Source organism: Bacillus rossius, chromosome 13 (assembly GCF_032445375.1).
Source record: "Bacillus rossius redtenbacheri isolate Brsri chromosome 13, Brsri_v3, whole genome shotgun sequence".
Taxonomy (NCBI): domain Eukaryota; kingdom Metazoa; phylum Arthropoda; class Insecta; order Phasmatodea; family Bacillidae; genus Bacillus; species Bacillus rossius.
This window is the reverse complement of record NC_086340.1, coordinates 8,246,032-8,267,111: the sequence shown is the minus strand read 5'-3', so window position 1 is coordinate 8,267,111 and position 21,080 is coordinate 8,246,032. Positions and strand designations below refer to the sequence as shown.

Sequence of the window (21,080 nt, the reverse complement as noted above, 5' to 3'; positions counted from 1 at the left end):
GGCAGTGACGTACTTTTGAACGTGTTTTCCTTAACCGAGTGTAGGAGGTTGAGGAGTGACTAGTTGTGATGACATCTTGGAGCACACGAGTAAAAAAGTTTTCTCTTTATTCCATCACCTACGAGGTGCGGACTCTCTGCGAGTGCGCTGTGGTGACGTCTCTGCTTGGACAGGGGTGCAGAGCGAGTGACCAATGGTGAGCAGCAACCAGGACGAGCGATCATCATCCGAGTGAAATTTTGGTGTTTATACGTCCAATCCACGAGGTGGTTTGCAACGCCCCGATTAGTTATCAGAATTTAGCAATGAAAGTTTTATTTCAGTATTAAATAAAAATATTCTTGAGTAATAACATTTCTAAACCTGTGTTTAGAATGTGCTAGCGATCATTATTAAATTTAGAGTACGTACATTTGTCTACTGCCGTAGTTAGGTATAATTGATGCACATAACTGACTGATGCATGTAGTGGGCTGAAATGTCAGTGATTTTATTTTGGCAGCATTTATTTATAAATTGCTACAGCATGAATCCAGTATTGTAAACGGAGTTCTCCATATTACTTTTTGTGAAGACGTTCAGGCTTGGCTCCGCTCTTTTTATAACCATAATTGAAAGTGAGTGTTGTTACCTGTTGTTCACAAATGGGACAGTCAATATTTTTGCATTGCATTGGTCTGTCTTTCGTGAAAGCATTACTTGCAAGTCAGTAGGATAAGACCATCTCAGAATATTGTTGTTATACTTGTTTTATTGTGCATAAAGTTATGTAAAAAAAAAAAAAAAAAGTATGTTGGCCTTAGCACATCTTATTTGTTCTTAAGTTGTTACCATACCCCTAAAGTATGTCAACACTAAAAACAGATTAACACACATTTATAATAATTAGTTGTGCTTTTTTAAAAAAAGGAAATCAAAACTGAATATAGGTATAATGTTTATTAGTTCTGAAGACAGTATATAAACACCAATAGCTTATATTTAAGGAATTGAATATACTTAACTAGTAAATATCATTACCATTCCTATATTTTGATAATTTGATAACATTCATTTAAAAAAAATTTCTATAGAATTATAAAATGTAAAAATGTTTCACACAAATAAAATCAATTCCACAATATATAAACTAGCAACAAACAAATAGAAAACTTTGTTTTTTTTAATATTGAAGTAATGCATGATTTGAATATGTGACATGCTTACTTAATGTTTACATAATAAAATTTTACATATCTTCATTATCATGTGATATTACTACAACAAAAACCACTGATTATCAACACAATAAAAATTAATATTAGCTACCATGCACAATTACTTATCATCATAATTAATCTGTTAAAGAAGTGATTAAATATAATGTTTAGCTATACATTTTCCTTTTTCCTGATATATTAACACATATACATTTAAAAAAGAAACATAATACATACCAAATTCTAAATTTAATTTTGTATTTAAAACATTTTTAATAAAATTATCTATGAGAACAGCCCTGACTACTAAATATTTACAAGTCTTAGTTACATTTGTACTTTAATTTCAAATTCAAACAACGTTGTACATTATTTACTGTAATTGTACTTCAACATTAAAAATGATGTCTTACACATCAAAGATGATGAACCACTATAATAATTCTGCCCTGGAAATTTTTTTCTAAAGGAGTTGCACATCAACGACAAAATACAAACACAAATAGCTTATTTTTTAAAAAATTCATTGGTAAGTTAAGATAAGATAATAATTAAAATTGTATTCACACTAATTTTAAAAATTACACATTTTCATTATGTGGACTACATTCAAACATTCCACTAGAACAATTTTGTTTTATATATATATAAACTCTTCTTTTATTAATCATTATATGTACTTATATTTGCCAAGATATTAATATTCATCTTAGCATTTAGTACATACCAAATATTGAAAAAAATTCCAATATTTACTCTTTAACATTTTTGAGGTATACATTGTAGCCAAAACTGTTCCAACACATATTAAGATTATGTGTTGAACCATTCATTACAAAAACACCGTCTCTTATCAGCAAGTTGACTGCATACCCAGTGAGTGATCAGCGACATGCAATACGGTCCTTCATTGTCATTGAGAGAAGCGGGGTGAGACCTTGAGGTCAAACCAATATTTTTCCTGTGTTTTTTTGTGTGATCTGTACTGGTAAATACTGTACTATGTAATTATAAAGTGTTGCTCTCGGTAAATATCAAATTTTATGATGCACCATGAAAAAATGCAAAGTTATAGAAACCAAAACTCTAAAAAAAAACCCTTCCAAACTGTAAGTGTAGGGACAATAATCTGTATCCCTAGTTCCTGTAAAAACAGCATTGCTACAATCTATGGGATAGAATTTTCTGTGCACTTTTTCTGTGCATTTTTGGTAGCACAAACGGTAGTCGCTGCTACTTTGTAAATCTAGCTCTAGACATGCTACAATTTCACAGATTCATCAAGTAGAAAAGTAGACTTGTAGCACATACACATCCTTTTTACGCTGATGATTGGTCCACAAAACACTTCACACACCCTTAATGACCTTGTTATCGACCAATGAGCGTTCTAAAAATGCTTGATTACATTAAAACAATTTGAGTGCAAGCTGGCTCCAAAAATAATTCTTGTGGCATACATACAAGACAGACAGGAAGAAAGGTAACCAGTAGAATGAAAGCTCACATCAGGGACTACAAACAAGAGAACCACATATCGGCCATAGCATGATGTTCTTCTACCACAAACACAGACTAGACTTCTATAAAGTTAAAACAGTGGCCAGCATAGAAAATCACAAGAACAGTAACCGTTCGAGAAGCTACAGAAATATTGTAACACCTAAACATCAACAGATAATTTGACTACAAACTGTGCAAAATAAGGCCACGACTCGTGGAAAACCAAAGAAGCAAACACCAGCAGAAAGCAAGAGTCACGAAGCCACACAGAGTTAAAAACAGCCATTTATACGAGGCCAAACATGATTGGCCAATACAGAAGCCAAGTGCAGGAAAGTTCCCCCCCCCCCTCCCCTGACTCTGAGACACCTGAATCTGAGCTTTTAGTTGATTTATCAACCCTGAAGATACCTGCTGTGATGCTGAGCGAAACATCGGTACAGTCTACTACTTTGATGCGACTCAATTTCAAAAGCCCTACACAGTGGTGGTCTTAAATTCTGCGGGGACCTAGGCCACTAATTTTTAAGGGGCCCCAATATTTTGAAAAGGGTCTATTTAGGTTGGGGGGGGGGGGAGGGGGTACGCGTTGAAATAGCTACCAGATGAAAGGGTGTTTCGGGGGTTCTCCACCGGAAAATTGGAAAAAAAAAACTCTTCTAAACGTTTTAAAGCTAATATGGAACTTAAAATCAAATGATGGTTTCTAGCTAATTTTTGTTAGTTTTATTTATTTTCTTTCCTTATTGTACTCATTTGTTTTTATAAATGCTAGCGATGAAATTCCGGTGTAAGTGCATCATTTTACGAGGCAGTAAAATCTTTGAAAGTATTTTTTTAGTGCTATATAATGATACTATAAATTGAAAAAAGAGAGTATTGACCAGCCCTTTAGCCTGCCTTGCCACCCTGGCAAGACACCAACCCTACGATATTACCGGAAATAACACCTCGAAAGCATACAAAAGTTTAAATGCTTATTATAAATAAACTAACAAACCTACTTACATTTGAAGTATTAATTACAACGCGAATTGCAGTCTTAATTTCTTTGCGAAAATATTTCTCTCGAACTTCCATATTCCTACTGTAAAAGTGTATTTTCACAGGGCAACATAACAGTTCACAACCAAATATTTCCTGAGAAAAAAATGGCATACTTAAGGCTCAGTCCCAAACACCATTTTGATTTTTTTCTTCACTTTTACGTCAATTTTAACACAATACATTCCTTAGATTTATTGTTCTGTCACTGATATTTTCAACAGATATTCACATAGTGCAGTTTTTGGGTATGAAAAGTCGCGCAGTTAAACCTAAACTATCAGGACTAACTGGGACCAAAGTAATCAGGACAGTTGAAAATCCAAATAATCCAAGTAATAAACAAAACAAAATTCTTAAATAACCAGACTTACGATTTATTAAGATAAAAACTTTTGTTTTTTTATAAAATTACATGGTATGCATGCCCTATAATTTTTACTAGTCCTTTAAAAATGGAAAAAAAAAAAAAAACATTGCATCATTTCTACATAAATAATTCATCAACTTTGTTCTGTTTCAAACATCAGGAACATTATCGTGTGCTAACTGTCTTTGTTTAGCATAGATGTAGAATACAATTGTCAATTTTATGTCAACATTAAATAAAATGTGATCGGGATTATCCAAAGATTCGGATCAACGAGGGCCGGATAAACGAGTCATTACTGCATCATCAACCAGGTTATCGCGTTAAAAATTTCAGAAATAACTCTTAACGTGAAAATGATGACAAAAAATTAAAAAAAAAAAAAAAATTAAAAATGGCGTGTATGACAGAGAATCAAGTAGTTTTTCTTTTCTTTCACAATAGACAATGATTAGAGTCCCGGAAATTTCGCGGATTCCTTTGGCCTCAGGATAGAATTCAAAGTTATAGGTGTGCTCGACCCATGTTCACTTTCCCATTGGTTGATTTATTAGCGAGAACATTTTTATCCTTGTTATTCGGCACTACCTGATTTGCTCATACTTCTCTCCTTGCTGGACGTCGTCGGCTCACGGTCGTAGAAGGGGCGTGTCCAGACGACTGCGGTCCAATCATGAACACGGCGCGACAGCATGAAGGTTTGCACTCTAGCTTGCGACTAAATGAATCCGCGAAATTTCCCGGGTCTCTAAAAACTGGTGATACGATCTTCTCCAGCTACGATGTGAGCTGAAATCTAAATGTGAGCTGGACGCCGCGCCGTTCTGGGTTCGAGTCCTGGTAACATACTGTAACATTGAATTAAGTGACTAAATGAATCCGCGAAAAATTCCGTGGCTCTAGCGACGATGCTGGGGGGAAGACGTTGTTCATTTCCGGGAAATGAAGCGACCGGTCCCGGGCGCTGCTGTTTTCCTTGCAGCTCTCCAGCTCCCGGGGCGTCTCGAAGCGGCGCGCGGGCAGGAGACAGCTAGCCGGTCACCCGCCTCGCCAGGGTGCCGACCAGGGGCGCCGACCGCACGTAGCCTGCCGCGCCGAGCGCCGCGTGCCGCGCCGGCTCGGAGAAGCAGCACGCCAGGTACAGCAGCAGCAGCAAGAGCACCAGGGTCCACAGCTTGTCCACCACGTACAGTCTGTTCCCCAGCACGCGCGCCAATCAGAACACAGCTCAACGCCACAGAGATCAGGGGAGACGTACAGACGGAGCACGAGGTCCGGTTCTAGTCGAGGGGGGGATGAAGCCAAAAGGGGAGGGGGGATTTCAGTGTACTACACGCAGGGGCGTAGCCAGGGGGGGGAAGGTTTTAGGGGTTCAACCCCCCCCCCCCCCCTAGAACCAAATCTTTAAAAATTTCTTATTCATCACTCAAACAAATTTCATATTAAAATTAATAAAAATTTTTTACCATTACAATATATAAATTTAAGTACTGAAAACTGCTTAAATAGCACTATTTTACACCTTAAAATCCCAATTTTCCCAGGGGAGGACCCCCTGAACCCCCCGCTTTAATACGGGGGGACCATGCTTCTGAACACCTCCCCCCCCCCCCCCCATACACAAATCCTGACTACGCCACTGACTACACGCACCAACATGGCGGCCGTTTGTTTACAAGTGTATCAGCTGTATGTATACCTGCATTGGAGTTAAAATTTGAGATAAATGTCAAATCATATCATTACATTTTTATCATAAAGATTGTTTTAGGACTTGTAATATATGTATATAAACATATTAACTAGTAATATTATGATCTAATTATCTTCCTATAAGCTTAACTTCAGTCGTTAATAAAAGCAGGCTACAAACAGCTGTTATGAATATAAACATCTCCCATATAGGTTATGTGAAAATCAGAAAAGAAAAAAAAGGGAGGGAAGAAAACTGCTTCACTGATGCCTAATGCTTCATCTGTATCCTTTCCTAATCTCTGCTGAACACACAACTTTTATTTCACTTCTTAAACATTGCAAAGTAGCTTAGTAGACTCTCAATCATTCTTGGCCAGAGTTATCAACTTCTTATCCACGTCAAGGGCACACAATTAACAGTTCAAGGTTGATTTATGTGTGCGTCAACAGGCTAAGTTAAATGAAATATGGACTAAATTATCTAACATTCAGTCAGTAAATATTTCTTTGTAATTATGCAAATAAATAAAGTGCTTGAATAAAATTATATACAATTCCATCTGCAACAAAGACAAAGTAAACTTTTCTTTTGAATTAAAAAATAATTAAAATTTCAATGCCAGTGTTAAAATAACTCGATAATTTTGAGGACTGTAATGATTTTTAAGTCGTTTTTTTGAAATTGTAATAATGAATGATTGAAAACAGACCTTCATGCCCAATAACTGATAACGTTAAACATTTAAATAACCAGTTATTCAATCTGAACCATAATGCCCATTACTGGTATTGGAAACTAACAATTTCCCTCACCCCTGGCTGCTATCTGTGTTTATTGGTAGCAAGCAACATCTAAAATTCAGGCAGCGAATTCTAGCCAAGCTGGGCGCAAAAAGCATGTGTGTGATTCGCATCCTGAAATTTTTGGTATTTGAAAATCACTTCATTAATCACGCTCAGCATTATTTTTTCAAGAATTCCGTGTTAAATTTTGTGTCCGGGTTTCGTATTAAAAGTTTATTTGCAACCATGAATAACATAAGAACACATGAATTTGCTCGTTACCAAGGTTAGATGTTAACATATCACTCGCGAGTACTGTAAGACTCGCTCACATTTTTTTTTACCTGCAAGTACATTCACCAAGTCGTGCAAAGTGACACCGCATACATCTGACTGCAAACACTGCAACATCGATGCGGCAACACACAGACACTTCAGAAAATTGCAATGTGTTCCCAAACTATTCGCACTTCTGCTTCCATCCTCAAGGTCAGAAAACGTTGGTTCTTAAGGCTCTGCCTCACACATCACGATGGTTATTCCATTCGTGTAACATTTCCTTTGGTTTAAGGACAATTTCTGTACTTTTATAGCTATAGCATGCTTGCCGCTTGCATCCTATATTTCGTCACAGATTTTGTTACCAGATTTTACCAAGCATTACCTAACCGGCGTAAAAAAATTAAAGTTTTCATAATAATATAATCACGTGTGTGATGTCACAGCTAGCAAATAACGTTTAGAAAATATTTGCTGACACAGCTTCTGAGCAAACAATAAATAAAAAATACCATCTATGTTAACATATCTGTAGCAAAGGAAATGCCATAAAAATGAAGGAAAAAAACATAGCACGCGAGATATAGAACCTTTTATTAATTTTCCCTAACCTAACTAAACTAAGTGCATTCTTTTGGGAGGGGTCTGGGCTAGAGAAGAATCTAGGTGTGTCCCAGGCCGATGTCTTTTAGCCTAATAATGCTGATGTTTCAGCCATGCAGGAAGTGTAGCATGCATTGTGTACTGTGTTAGGGAGTATTGGCCAGCCATGGCAGAAATTGATGGCATGACTAACTCCCTTATTTTAACTCTAGACTAGTTGAGTTTGACCCAGGTAAAACTTGGACAGACAAAGGGAAAACCCTGGGCTCATTCATGCGGGGTTAAAAAGTGCAAGCATTGAGCAGGCAGGTTCGGTACAGGACAAGAAGGATGGTCCAGAAAGAAGAGTTAGTCAGGGGCAGGAAGTTCCAAACATGCTGGGGTCGGTCCACATTGGTGTTGTGTACGTGTGGATTGGTGCCAGTGGCACTTGCGTCCCGGCCGGTGAACGACAATGTTCGTCGCGCAGTGGCTGCCAGTCAGCACGGGATAGAGGCGTGACATACGTGGTGTAGCAACACACACACTTGGTGTGTCACACACAGGACCTTGTGTCTTTCAGGTGTTCAGACAGTGGCTTCTTTTGCTCATAAATTTTTAAAACAAATTTTTCATCAACGATAATTAAACATTTATCTTTGTTAAGACAGAGGACAGAAATTTTTAGATTTTATAACACGGTCAATAAACTTTTGAGTCGTAGTTATTCTTGAAAATTTATGTTTTCATGAATTCATACGGGAAAAATAATAAATGCAGCAAGTCATTATCGACTTGGGCATTCCGTTGGTCAATATGTCACCCTAATGAAGCCAAATATTCAATAATTAATTATAAAAGATATTGATGATTATGATAATGATGAATGGGTAATCAGCCCCTTTCACCTCCCAGGTGACCACCAACCAGCCTATCACTAACATCACTACGGCCTTTGCTTTCTGAACAGCTTTTTCTAACTGCAGCTTTTTATTTCAAAAGAAACCATGTAACTCACTCTACTGACTAAAGTGGCACCAGAAAGGGTCTAGTAAATATGGAATAAATTAATAATTTAAAGTTTAAATTTTCAAAGTGTTTTAAGTTGCATTATATTCAGAGTCACATTATTTTAAGGTAAATACGTTATCAAAGTAGTTTGGAGCCAACTAATGTGTTGGAAATCCCGTCGCCTTAAGCTTCTTTTTATAAACTTGAGATGATGTATTCGGCCAATCCTTGTGCATGCTTAGGACCTTGAAGCCTGGCATGGCGGTTAGTTATGCCGAGAATTGATATGTCTATGTGCACGTGATTTAACACAGTATCTTAGGCAAACACCGTTGCTGATTTACGCTGGTTGTCAAGGAAAAAACCTCAGGAGAAGACAACAAAGATGAATACATAAACTCACAGAGAACAAGCCAGTATTAAATGTCAAATGTTACATGATTAGACAACACAGAGAATATTATCAGACAAATTCACAGCACAGACGAACACAGTAAGTATGCTAACAACGATGAGACATTTGCAAACAGAACAGCATAGGTATACAGAAAAACATCCCCACACATCGCAGCGACGCACAGACGAACCCAGCGATGAATCTGAACAACTGAACAAATAATCTAGATAACACGATGAGACGAAGAATTTTTTTTTAAATTAATTTTCTTCCACAGAATTTTTGTGTTGTCCGAGCAAGTAAAAAAACTGGCATAAGCTGCTATTGGCTTGTTTTCCATGTGCCTATGTATTAATCTTTCATGGGGTATTTTTCTATGACAACAAGCGTACATAAGCAATAGTGCATGCTCAAGATATTGCAGTCAATCAATCTCCCCATTACAAGAATCATTCAAAACATCTCTCTCTCTCTCTCTCTCACACATACACACACACACACTCACACATTCAGTGGCGGATCCAGGGGGGGGGGGCCACCAGGGGGGGCAAGTGAATTAACCCCCCCCCCCCCCCCCGAAAAACCAGTTGTCTGCTACATTAATATTGCCGACAAAAATGATCGTTTCTGAAACCAATAAAATATTTTAATATGATTAATGAATTTCTTGTGGAATCATAAAATCTGGTGGTTGGTTGGATGTTATGTGTGTAGTGTGAGTAGATTAAATAATACAAATTTAGTAATTTTAAGACATTTTTTTTCTCCGGCTACTCTGAAATCCTAGAGTGCCCCCTCCGAGGTGAACCTCTGGATCCGCCACTGCACACATTACACATACACACACACACACACACATATCTGTATGTGCAGGGGCGCAACAACTAATTTCCAAAGGGGAGGGGGGCAATATACATTTTTATAAAGAATCATCGACCCCCCCCCTATTGAAGTGGGTCCGGGGGTCCTCCCCCGGGGAAAATTTGTATTTCAAGGTGGAAAATGGTGCTATTTAAGCAGTTTTATTATCTAAAAATTGATTACACAGCACTTTCTTTGCCCCCGTTTGCCCCCACTTCAAGGTTACAGCCGGGGGGGGGGGGGGAAATACCCTTGCTCCCCCTGTTGTTGCGCCCCTGTGTGTGTATATATGTGTGCTTGTGTGTGCATGTGAGTCTGGATCCAAGATGGTGCGATGCTACTGATACCAGGGGTGCAACAACAACGGGGGGGGGGGGGGGGGGGGCAAGGGTATTTTGCCTCCCCCCCCTCTGAAACCTTGAAGTGGGGGCAAACGGGGGCAAAGAAAGTGCTGTGCAATCAATTTTTAGATAAAAAAAAAACTGCTTAAATAGCACCATTTTCCACCTTGAAATACAAATTTTTCCCGGGGGAAGGCGACCCCAGGACCCCCCCGCTTCAATAGGGGAAGGGGGGGGATCGATGATTTTTTATAAAAAGGTGTATTGCCCCTCCTTTGGAAATTTAGTTGTTGCGCCCCTGTGTGTGTATATGTGTGTGTGTGTGTGTGTGTGTGTTTTCTGAAACCCTTTGAGCCTGGATCCAAGATGGTACGCACATCTTGAGGTTCCGCCTGCAGCGCGGCAGCGACGAGAGGTCCTCCTTCATGCAGTACTGGCGGCTGCCCAGCAGGCCGTCCTTGAGGTAGTCGGGCACGTCCACCTGCGACAGGTCGATGGAGAACAGCTTGCGGTCGACTGGGTTCTGCTCCGCGTGCAGCGAGACGTAGTTGCGGCTGTTGAACACCCACTTCCTCGTCGTGAAGTACTGCAGCACGGCCAGGCCGTCGGCGATCCGGCGCTGGATGCGCACCATGCTGCAACACCAGGCGCCGGGCGTCCATTTCGGAACCAACTTTCAACCTGTGACCGGTGGCTAGGGACCGGAAAAATTTGCGGGTTCAGTGACCTGTAGGATCAACTCCACAGTTCTACGTACACTCGGTCAAATGCCACCCACTCATTGGCTGCTGTCTTGTGAGACGTCCCAGCGTAGCAGCCTGTGATTCGATAAAGCTTTTGGTCGGGTGTTTCTCATTGGCCCAGAGTCATCCAGGTGAGTTGTGAGCCAATAGCAGAGGCAGCACTGAGGTACAACGATTTGTATTTTAGCCTATCGCGAAATGAATTCGCGAATTTTTTCCGGTCTCTACCGATGGCGGACTGCTCTGGTATTAGCCTGTACATCTAGTGGAAGTTGGATAGGCCATCTGGGTTTCTCTGAGGGGTAAAAATAAGGTACTGGCCGTGTCCTATTGTACTGAAGGAATACGGTTAGAGTACAGGTTTAGCATATTATATGGGTGCCTTGCGGTGGGCTTAGTGTGAGGCTTTCCTCTGAGTCAATCACAGGTAAGCTGAATGGGATAAAGGGGCTGGGTGGTGAAGATGCTCGGATAGGTTGCCTCTTTCCCTCATTATAATCATTCTACCAATACCTCCAGTCCCGATTAGATGACATATCCATTTCCCCATGCCTGGGAGCCTTCACCGACAAGTTCTACCCTTCCCGGGTGTACCTGCTAGTCTCGCAAGGTATTCAAATTAGCTTGTAATAAATATGTTTGTACAAGGTTTGTTTTGCGATAAATTTCTGACCAGTGGCGGGTTCAGAACCATTTAATAGAGAGATACGCGATTTCATAGTGGTTACTTGTATGGCATTCTGACTTTTTGCATGGTTACAGAATGACTTGGAATAAACTTGATGTGCAGGCTTGCCACATCGAATGTTATTAGAGCGTGTTTCAATCTTTACTTTTATAATTATGTACACAGAATTGCATTTGCAGGCTGGCTATAAACTTGATTGAGGCTATCCAAGTTAACTTTCCAAGTTTGATGCAATTTTGCAGACTTGTAGGGGCAGTCATGCTGCAAGCTCAATATGATTTCAGGGGTACACATTTGCTTCTCGGCCTTTCCTTTATAGCACATTAAGCTTGCAGCAAGCTTGCCCCTACGAGCCCACAAGTGAAAACCTTTCCAGTCAAGATATTTCTCAAAAAACTGTAGTGTTTTCTAACGGTTATGGCTAGAGACTTGGAAATTTTGCGGATTCTTTCCGTCGCAAGGTAAACAGCAAACATGTATACCCTTCTAAAGCTTTGGTGATTGGATCACAATTGTTTGACACCCCTATCTACAACTGTGGAACAGTCAACTGTACCAACGAGAAGTAGAGTGACCGAATCACATTGACCTATTCAAAAGAAGGAGAGCTTCTACAGTAAGAAAATAGTCGATAAGAAATTATATGTGGGAACAGTATAAATGTAACTGTTAATGTTAGACTGACAATAAATTAATTCGCCAAATTTCCAGGTCTCTAACTGTAGCAAAACATGGGTGTACAGTAGAACAGTTGTATTATCACAGGCAGTCAAGTGCGGAAAAGTGCCTATCAATGACCACCGCCAATTATTAAACAAACCTGTGCAAAACATAAACAGAATGCATCGAAGTCTAACGAACCGTCAAAATTTCCCCACGAAATAATGGGTTTGCCTCTGGCAGCGTGACTCACAACGTCTTCTGCATGAAGATGATCATCAAGAAGTCGATCAGGTACGCCGGTATCCACTGAAAGAAGAACACGTTGAATGTGTGGACCAGCTTGCTGTTGTGGATGTTGCCGTTCGGGTACCACACGGTCATCTCGAACGGGTACTCGTAGATGAGGTGCCGGCCCATGTTCAAGACCTCCACCCAGGTGTACCTCTTCACCGACGAAGCAGTCAGGTTGTACACGGGCACTTCAGAGAGTCTGCAACATAACGGCGACTCTTGGTTGTCTGTGAAGTCGGTTTACGGACGATAGTTTAACGTGACAACGTCATAGCAAAACATTGATGAAATGATTGCATACTCTTATGAAATAAAATTGAATCATTTTTATTGAATTATCACTATTTTCTATGGATACAAAGAAGGAGTGAAATGAAATCTACAATTTAATTGACAATTTTACTTTTATTTGCACTCATTAATTCAAATATGTTTATTACTTTAACGAAGAGATTATTTTAACTATAACTTTTATACGTGTTTGCTATTTAACTTCTTCCAATCTTTGTTATTCTGTTAAGGATAGGACGATGATGGGAAAAGTAGGAAACGAATGGGAGTGTTTCAAGTTTAATGTGCCTCGAAAAAGTCAAATTGATGGTTGTTCCAATCGAGTGGAAGAGCGATAGATGCGGCGCAAGCGTACAATGAGCGTAATGGGACACAGTGTAACGGGACACTTTGCGTGCAGCCGGCGTTCATCGATTTATTAGACGTTGTCACGTCAAAAAAATACAATATTGTCCTATTCTTAGAGGCAGGATTATTTCGGGAATTCATTTCACTCCAAATTGGACTCCACATGCCTATATTTTATCAAGCCATTTTAGAATACTTATTGGTAGAAAACAGGTCAGGTTTTGGTGAGTTATACGTGATTGAATAACCACTTCTCCTTTTTTTATAACTGGCTCTGAGTCGTCAAGAATACAGTACTCTAATCATTGTTTCAAATCTACTTTGCTACCAAGTGAATCTGTGAAATAATATTGAATATATAGGTATATTTATTTAGAATATAAAAATTTGTAAGTTCAGTTATCTGTAGCTTGAATGTCAAAAAAATTATATATACAGATTCATGCATCATCTGCTTATTGGCTACTTACATTGTTTGAGATATAGACTGGGTTACCCGTGATATAGTACACCTTTCTTTGACAGTTTGTTGAAAGTGAAGTCATCGGTAAGGGCCTGCTAAATTCTGGTTATTTTTCCATCACTAAAGTAGGATCCATATTCTTGAACGAAAACTGGGAGGTGTCATATTTTGATTGGCTGCTGCCACATTTATCCTGTATCATTGTGCACCATACACACTTTTCGAGAAAAGGCGACACGTTTTCACAGGTGCTTAAACTAACATTCAGGCTTCGACAGCTGAAAATTGTAACATAATAACCAAAAAACAAACACAGAAGAGCTGAATATGTACCATTTATTATTTCATTAGTTTCATAATATTATTCAGATGTCCAAATGTCTGAATGTTTGCTAAAGACTGTCAAAATGTCTCACCTTATCTTTAACAGAGTGCAAAATGTTGCTTCCATGTTTGTTATTGCTATCTAGTCCTGTAGGAAGTGTCAGATACTAAATGATTAGAGATCTGCAAAATTTATGTTATTTTTGTGGTACATTTGTACACACATAAACCAAAGTCTTTCGTTCGTTTGCTGCTTCCATATTCTATTACATGTTCAAACTGCATATGGATTTTCATTATTTTCTAATTTACTTCCTGTATTTCAGGGTATATGATATTATTATTAGGGAGAGCGAGTCGTTCTGGACCAGTTTATCAGTATGTGTGATAATCAAAGTACTGTGTACTGTAATTATGGCATGCAATGGGGAAAAATTATGGTACACTATAGGGAATTGCATTACACAAATTATAGTATGCTATACTACTCCAGTTTATGACATGCACTGAGATACCCTGCTGGAATTATGATATGCCCCAACCTCCCCTTTCCCTCAACTCACTGGTTGTTACCCATAATGCATTAGGAGAATTTCTTTGCACATCTTATTTAATTTCTTATACTATCTCAATTGTGCATTTTACTGCTTACTTTTGAACCTCGAGATCACAGACTGTGATCATGGGTCGAAAACGACATACCGCTCTCAGGAACCAACAGCTAACTTTGAAAGCATCAGTGACACCCAAGATGGCCAATGTGTGTAATAGATACTAGTGGCATCTAGCAGCAAACTTTGGAACCATCAGCGACATCACGTGCGACGACACTAGTCACATCTACCTGTGAACTCTGGAAGTATGGAGTGGAGGAGGTGTGGAGGGTAGGACCAAATGCATACCACCCTCTAGAGACAATAGATATATTTAATAATAATACCTTAAAGAGTAGGGTTGAGTCAGGGGAAGGGGGAGGTACCATTTTAAGCTAAGGTAAAAGAGCGAGGAAAAATTATTTTTGAAGTTATACTTCTAATGCGACTTCCAACAAGGTTGCGTTAAACGTTTAACGGTCCTGGGGAGGGGGAATAGAAAGAGAGAGAGCAAGAGTGAATGCTATTGTAAGGAACTAAGTAGAGATTAAGAAAAATAAAGATCCTGACAGTTTGTAGTGTCGCCATATTTGTTTCAATTTTCAATACCCTTTTTGTATATTACAATTTAAATTGCAGAAAAAAATCATGTTTCATAGACACATAAATAGTGAGTGTGTGTCATTTTTCTATGTCCACGAGGTCTCGCCGCGTCAATTTTCTCCTTGGGGCGAACCCGTCCGCTTGGTTAAATAAACAGCTTTTATCGTTGAATGATTTCATGGTTTATTTCATGAAAATCTGCTCTCATAAAAAAGTTAGTTTTATAGACATTCAATAGGTCTGTCTCTCTCTCTCTCTCTCTCTCTCTCTCTCTCTCTCTCTCTCTCTCTCTCTCTCTCTCTCTGAAATTTTTTCCTAACCTAACTAAAACCATGTGTATTTGTTTGGGAGTAGTCTGGGTCAAGGAAGAGGATTACGTGCATCCCAGGCACTATTAATGCTGGGTTTCAGCCCTGCAGAGAGGGTAGCATGCATCGTGCGCCGTGGCAGCAATTCATGCCATGATTAGCTCCCCTATCTTAAGCTCCAGTTAAGTTGGGCCCAGGTGAAACCTGCATAGAAAATCTTCGGCACGTTCATGAGGGGTTAAATTATTGCAAGCACTAAGCAAGTAACGGTCAGTACAGCAGGATGGTACAGGAAGGAAGAAGAGTCGGCGATGCGCGGAAAAGGGAAAATTCTTGCAACGCATTTTGTGTTACCCCCCCCCCCCCCCCTCAGGGTTGTTGGGTGGTTAGGTGAAATCGGGGAGGGGGCATACCATAAATTCCAGCCGGATACCTCCGGATGTCCCATAAGTTTTGAGTAAGATAATTCTAGTGTTCCATCACGAGCGTTGTAACATGATTGTCGTGTTTATCGGTGAACTGGCCCAGAACCGAGTTGCTCCCCCTACTACTGTTATTCTAAATGTATAAGAAATTATTTACTAAATGTTAAATGTTGCATGTTGTGTGTATCGTTTTGTTTTGTCGTCTTGTATTTTGTACTGTTTTGTTCTGTCTGCATGTATCTGTGTTTGTTTGTATCGTGCCTACCACCCAAGGCCATATAAGCTGTAGGTAGGCATGCAACAAATATTAAATAAATAAATAAATGTATAATGATAACGCAGGTCTCTGACGAAGCTCGCCAGCCGACGTACTTGTCTGCGTTGCGGCCGATAACCTAACCTGACCTAACCTGACCTAACCTAGTGAGGACGTACTTGTCTGCGTTGCGGCCGATAACCTAACCTAACCTAACCTAACCTAACCTAGTGACGACGTACTTGTCTGCGTTGCGGTCGATAACCTAACCTAACCTAACCTAACCTAACCTAGTGACGACATACTTGTCTGCGTTGCGGCCGACAACCTAACCTAACCTAACCTAACCTAGTGACGACGTACTTGTCTGCGTTGCGGCCGATAACCTAACCTAACCTAACCTAACCTAACCTAGTGAGGACGTACTTGTCTGCGTTGCGGCCGACCTTGGCGGCGATGATGGCCAGCCCGTTGATGGCGAAGTCGACGGGGATGACCTCGGCGTGGTAGTGGTGCATGCAGTGCAGGGAGCGGAGCACCCCCTTGCCCGCGGCCACCAGCAGGCCGATGGGCCCGTTCAGGTTGTCCACCCAGCCGGGCAGCGGCTCCCTCCAGGCCGGCGTCACTGCGACAACCGCGCCCCGCTCGGACCTTCGACCACCCGCCCACACTCCGCCCTCCCCATCAGCGGCATAGCCAGGATTTGTGTAGGGGGGGTGTTAATAAGCGTAACCCCCCCCCCCCCCCCACCCCATATTAAAGCCGGTGGTCCGGGGATCCTCCCCCGGGAAAATTTTGATTTTAAGGTTTAAAATAGTGCTATTTTAGCAGTTTTTTTGGTACTTGAATTGTAATATTGTAATGGTAAAAATTTTTTTTTTATTAATTTTAATATGAAATTTGTTTGAGTGATGAATAAGAAATTAATTAAAGATTTGGTGCTAAAGGAGGGGGGGAGGACGTTTGAACCCCTAACCCCCCCTCCCCCCGGCTACGCCACTGTTCACAAATATCAACTCTTTCAAACCGAACATTTTATGTCAACGCGCTGAACTTCTTGCGTTTCGGCCTTTTGCGTTCCCTGCCTTACGCGGTTTGAAACGAGGTGGAAGACGTAAACGTTGTTGGCACGCGCGTGGCGCTTCGATGTTGTTGAAGGGTGGCCTATGATGTACATTTAAGCTAGCCTGGAACTTAAAATATTTACGAAGGGTTTTCGCTAATTCATCTCAAGAAATTTTGGTATTCGTTCGTGAAAAATTATTTTCGGGTCAGCTTCATAAATGCTCAGGATCAAATTCCGGTGGAATTGCTTAATTATGTGCGACAATAATATATATATATATTTATTATTTCTAAACGTGAAATTATGAATTGAAATTTGTAATGACCAGCTCTTTAATTTTCCTTGTTAATAAACTTTTTAATTTTTCTTTGCCTGTTAATGTCCATGTTTTAAAAAAAGACCACCAGACAAACGAGTAAAACAAAAATGTGAAATGCTTTCGCTGGGCCTGGGCCGATAAAGGCATCCCCTTCCTAGTGGCGCTGCTCTCGAAACAGTTAAGTAGAACATCCAGTGAACTTATTCTCGAATACTAACATCAAATTCGAATTTCTAAAGAGCGCTTTGAATTAGAATATGGATTTCAAGAGCCCGGCTAAAATAATATTTGAGCATAAACCATGTAATATTGTAATACTCTCTTTATCTGAGCTATGCTATCTTCTTAATGACTGACTGATAGACAATGCACACCATAAACCGATGGACCTAGAGACTTGAAATTCGGAGGCAATATTCCTTGTATACCCTAGGGGTGCACTAAGGTTTTTTTTTTCCATTCCAGCCCTAAAGGGATGAAAAGGGGTGATAAAATTTGTACGAAATGAAATACCACTTACTGACTCATTGCGAATTCTTGGGAACTATGATCTACAGACTAAAAATTTGGAATGTACATCCTTTTTGCTGCGTAGACATCCGCTAAGAAATGATTTTACGAAAATCAACTCCCAAGGAGGATTTCGGGGGCTTAAAATATCCCAATTTCCCGTTTTTCAAGTACATGAACTACAGACTTGAAACTCAGGAGTGATGTTCCTTATACTACAGAGCCATCAAATGAGAATAAGGTTTCCTGAAATTCAGCTTCCTGAAGTGGTTTAGCTCAGGCAAATGCCCGTTAGTAAATATACATATATATTTTGGTGTGTGTGTGTATGTATACATATATGTGTGTGTATATATATGATGTTGATAAACTCTGACACCATTCAACTAATTACCTTGAAAATTTGTATATTGTGATTTTTACTGTCCTTAATACTCAATAAAAACAAATAGTGATTGTGACCAATATAAATAATTGAATCTTAAAAAAGAGTAATCTTTCATTTTTCAATTTTTTTCTAAAATGCTCTTTAGATTCTAGATTACATGCAAACCATCAATTTTAGAGATATAGATGTAGCTAAATAAAAAAAACACTGGCAGGAAAACGTCTGTTGGGTTGTGCTAGTATGCTATAGATTCTCTTCATAGTTTGAAAAGAATTCACTAGGAAGTATCGTAAAGATGCCATCATGTAGTGAGTATTGCTAAACGAACATAATGCCAACACATCTGCAACAAATTAGCGTTAAACTTCATTTATAACCTAAGAGGTCGTTCTCGATTTGACTATCAAGTAATAACATTGCAAAGATTGTACACACCCTTACTTCTTACCTCCATGGTCACTGCACAAAAAAAAAATAATAATAATGCATGAATCTCTTCAGCCATTCCATTTGTTCAGTCTCCAATGACCTTGCTGTCAACAGAAACAGAAACTTAAGCCCGAATGTAATATTTTTAAAACAAAACTGTTGATTCAATATAATAGAGATGATACAATTTGTTGTCTTTTTTTTCGGAATTGTTAAGCAAACTAAAAGCCAAAATGAAAATTTGAAAACGTAATTCGCAAATGAAAAAAAAAATCCAATATGAAGTACGGTTCAAGTGCAGACATTCTCCTGGGGCTAATTTCTTAACTGTTTTGAAAAAAAAAATAGTATAGTAAAATATTTGGTTGGTTTCTAACAGGTTTGAAGTTTCTTCCAACACTTTCACTGCAATTATATGTTGCTGCGATCGCTAAGGAAGTGGGAAAGCTGTGTATATGTTTGTGCCCATGTTTAGCTGTGATGTAATCTTCTTGTGTCATTATCTTTTCGAAGACCGCGTAATACGTACATGTTATTCATATTTATAAAACAGAAACTGAGGAAGCATGATCTCAGATCCCAGCCAGTACACATGGTTGAATATTTCAACATTTGACGCAGTACTTGAGTTTATTAAAGTGGGTCTGTTGTTTATTATGTAGAGATTTACTTTGCTCTGTTAGCTTGTTTCTGTTACATTATTCAGTTTAATACCTGATTTACACCTGGTGAAGCTAGCATAAAATGACTTAATATACATGCCTATTAGGTCATTGTGTGTGAAATAAAGACGTCCCTGAAAATACTTTGTATTAGTACACAATAAAATACTAACTTTTTTCCTTCATTACTTGTTTGAATAATTTTTAAAAATTTTAAATAAAATACTTCAGACTGTAAACTTAAAAGCCCTGAATTAATGTAAACATTTTCCAGTTTACCGACTTTGATTTTCCAAACTGTCGTAATGAACTGACACCTGAGGCAGTGAGTTATTAGCTTCGAACACGAGGTGATCACTCTAGCGTTTTAGCAATGTAGCGCTCTGTGGTGACATTTTTCCGCGATTTCAGTGCTTATAGAGAAAGTTTTTTTTTGAATTTTTTTTTTTGTGATTTAAAAAAGTTTCGCCAGGTGACTTCAAAGCTTTGTTTGATAATTAAAAAATAAAAAGAGAGAGAGAAAGAAAGAAGTGAAATTCGTTGCCATTAAGACTGTTCTATAAATGCTATTAAAAAAAAAGTGTGGTGGTAGGAACCAAATTTTGGTACCAATAGCTAGATGTTCAAAAAAAAAATTTTGGAAAATTTTCTGGCAAAAAAGAAAAAAAATGCAAATTTTTCCAGAGTTTTTCCTCCCCTATTACTGACATAGATTTACATCATTTAAGATAGGTTGTTATACTTGTAATTAGTTTTCTACAGATTATTAGGTTTTGTTCAAACAACATTAATTTCCTTATCATTTGGTAGAGGTCAGCATGAGTCCGTAGGTGAATGATCTTTGGTCTTACCCAACTAACAAATGTTAAGTGAGCCATTACGTTGTAAATAAACATTTTTATAAAAAAAGTTGAAAAAATTAATTGTTTCTGTGAATGTCTATCTCGTTAGAGAATTTCGCAGAATATTTTTTTCAAAAATACTTTTATTGAAAATCAAAATTTCTACCGATAGTCTGTTAGACTGTCATAACAGGGTATGTTGGTACCATACAACTTATTCGTAAAAAAATTTGTAACTATCATAGAGACTACTCCACAAATTTCTTTGATTCATTCTTTGATTCATGTTAAGTGAGCCATTACGTTGTAAATAAACACCAAATGCATGTTTTATTTTGCTCTAATTGTATGAAAAAAGATGGAAAAATTTAATTGTTTGTTTCTGTGAAAGTCTAGCTTGTTATAAAATTTTCCTGTTTTGCGGAATATTTGCCGAAAAATACTTTTACAGTTGTTTTGCCACAATTATTTTCAACATATATTCACCTAGTGTAATGTCACTGGTGTAAAAAGTCATGCAAGTAATGATAATCAGTATGAGTTACGCGACTTTTTACGCCATTGATATTACACTAAGCGAATATCTGTTGAATTTATTCGTGGCAGAACAACATATTCAAAGGAGATATTCAGTTAAAATTTTTGAAATAACCTTTGAAAACGAGTGACAAAAAAATAGAAAAAATAATATGGCGTTAGAGTCTGAGTTTCGAATGTGAAGCACATCACGGGTAAAGATAGTTTTCAATCATATTTCATATTTACTGCAAACTTTATATGCCTTAAAGCTAAAACACGATAGA

General features: G+C 38.7%; 1 protein-coding gene across 2 annotated transcripts in view; it reads right to left on the bottom strand.

The window, feature by feature from the left end:
- Positions 1-920: 920 nt before the first annotated feature.
- The window catches only part of LOC134538197 (putative fatty acyl-CoA reductase CG5065), a 55,703-nt gene continuing 35,543 nt past the window's right edge, over positions 921-21,080 (bottom strand). For both annotated transcript variants that reach the window (XM_063379287.1, XM_063379286.1), the window contains exons 6-9: positions 16,488-16,686; positions 12,410-12,649; positions 10,443-10,700; positions 921-5,309 (exon numbers count right to left, since the gene is read on the bottom strand). In XM_063379287.1, coding sequence (XP_063235357.1) covers positions 5,147-5,309; positions 10,443-10,700; positions 12,410-12,649; positions 16,488-16,686 — 860 coding nt within the window. In that variant the 3' untranslated portion in view covers positions 921-5,146. The remainder of the gene's footprint in view (positions 5,310-10,442; positions 10,701-12,409; positions 12,650-16,487; positions 16,687-21,080) is intronic.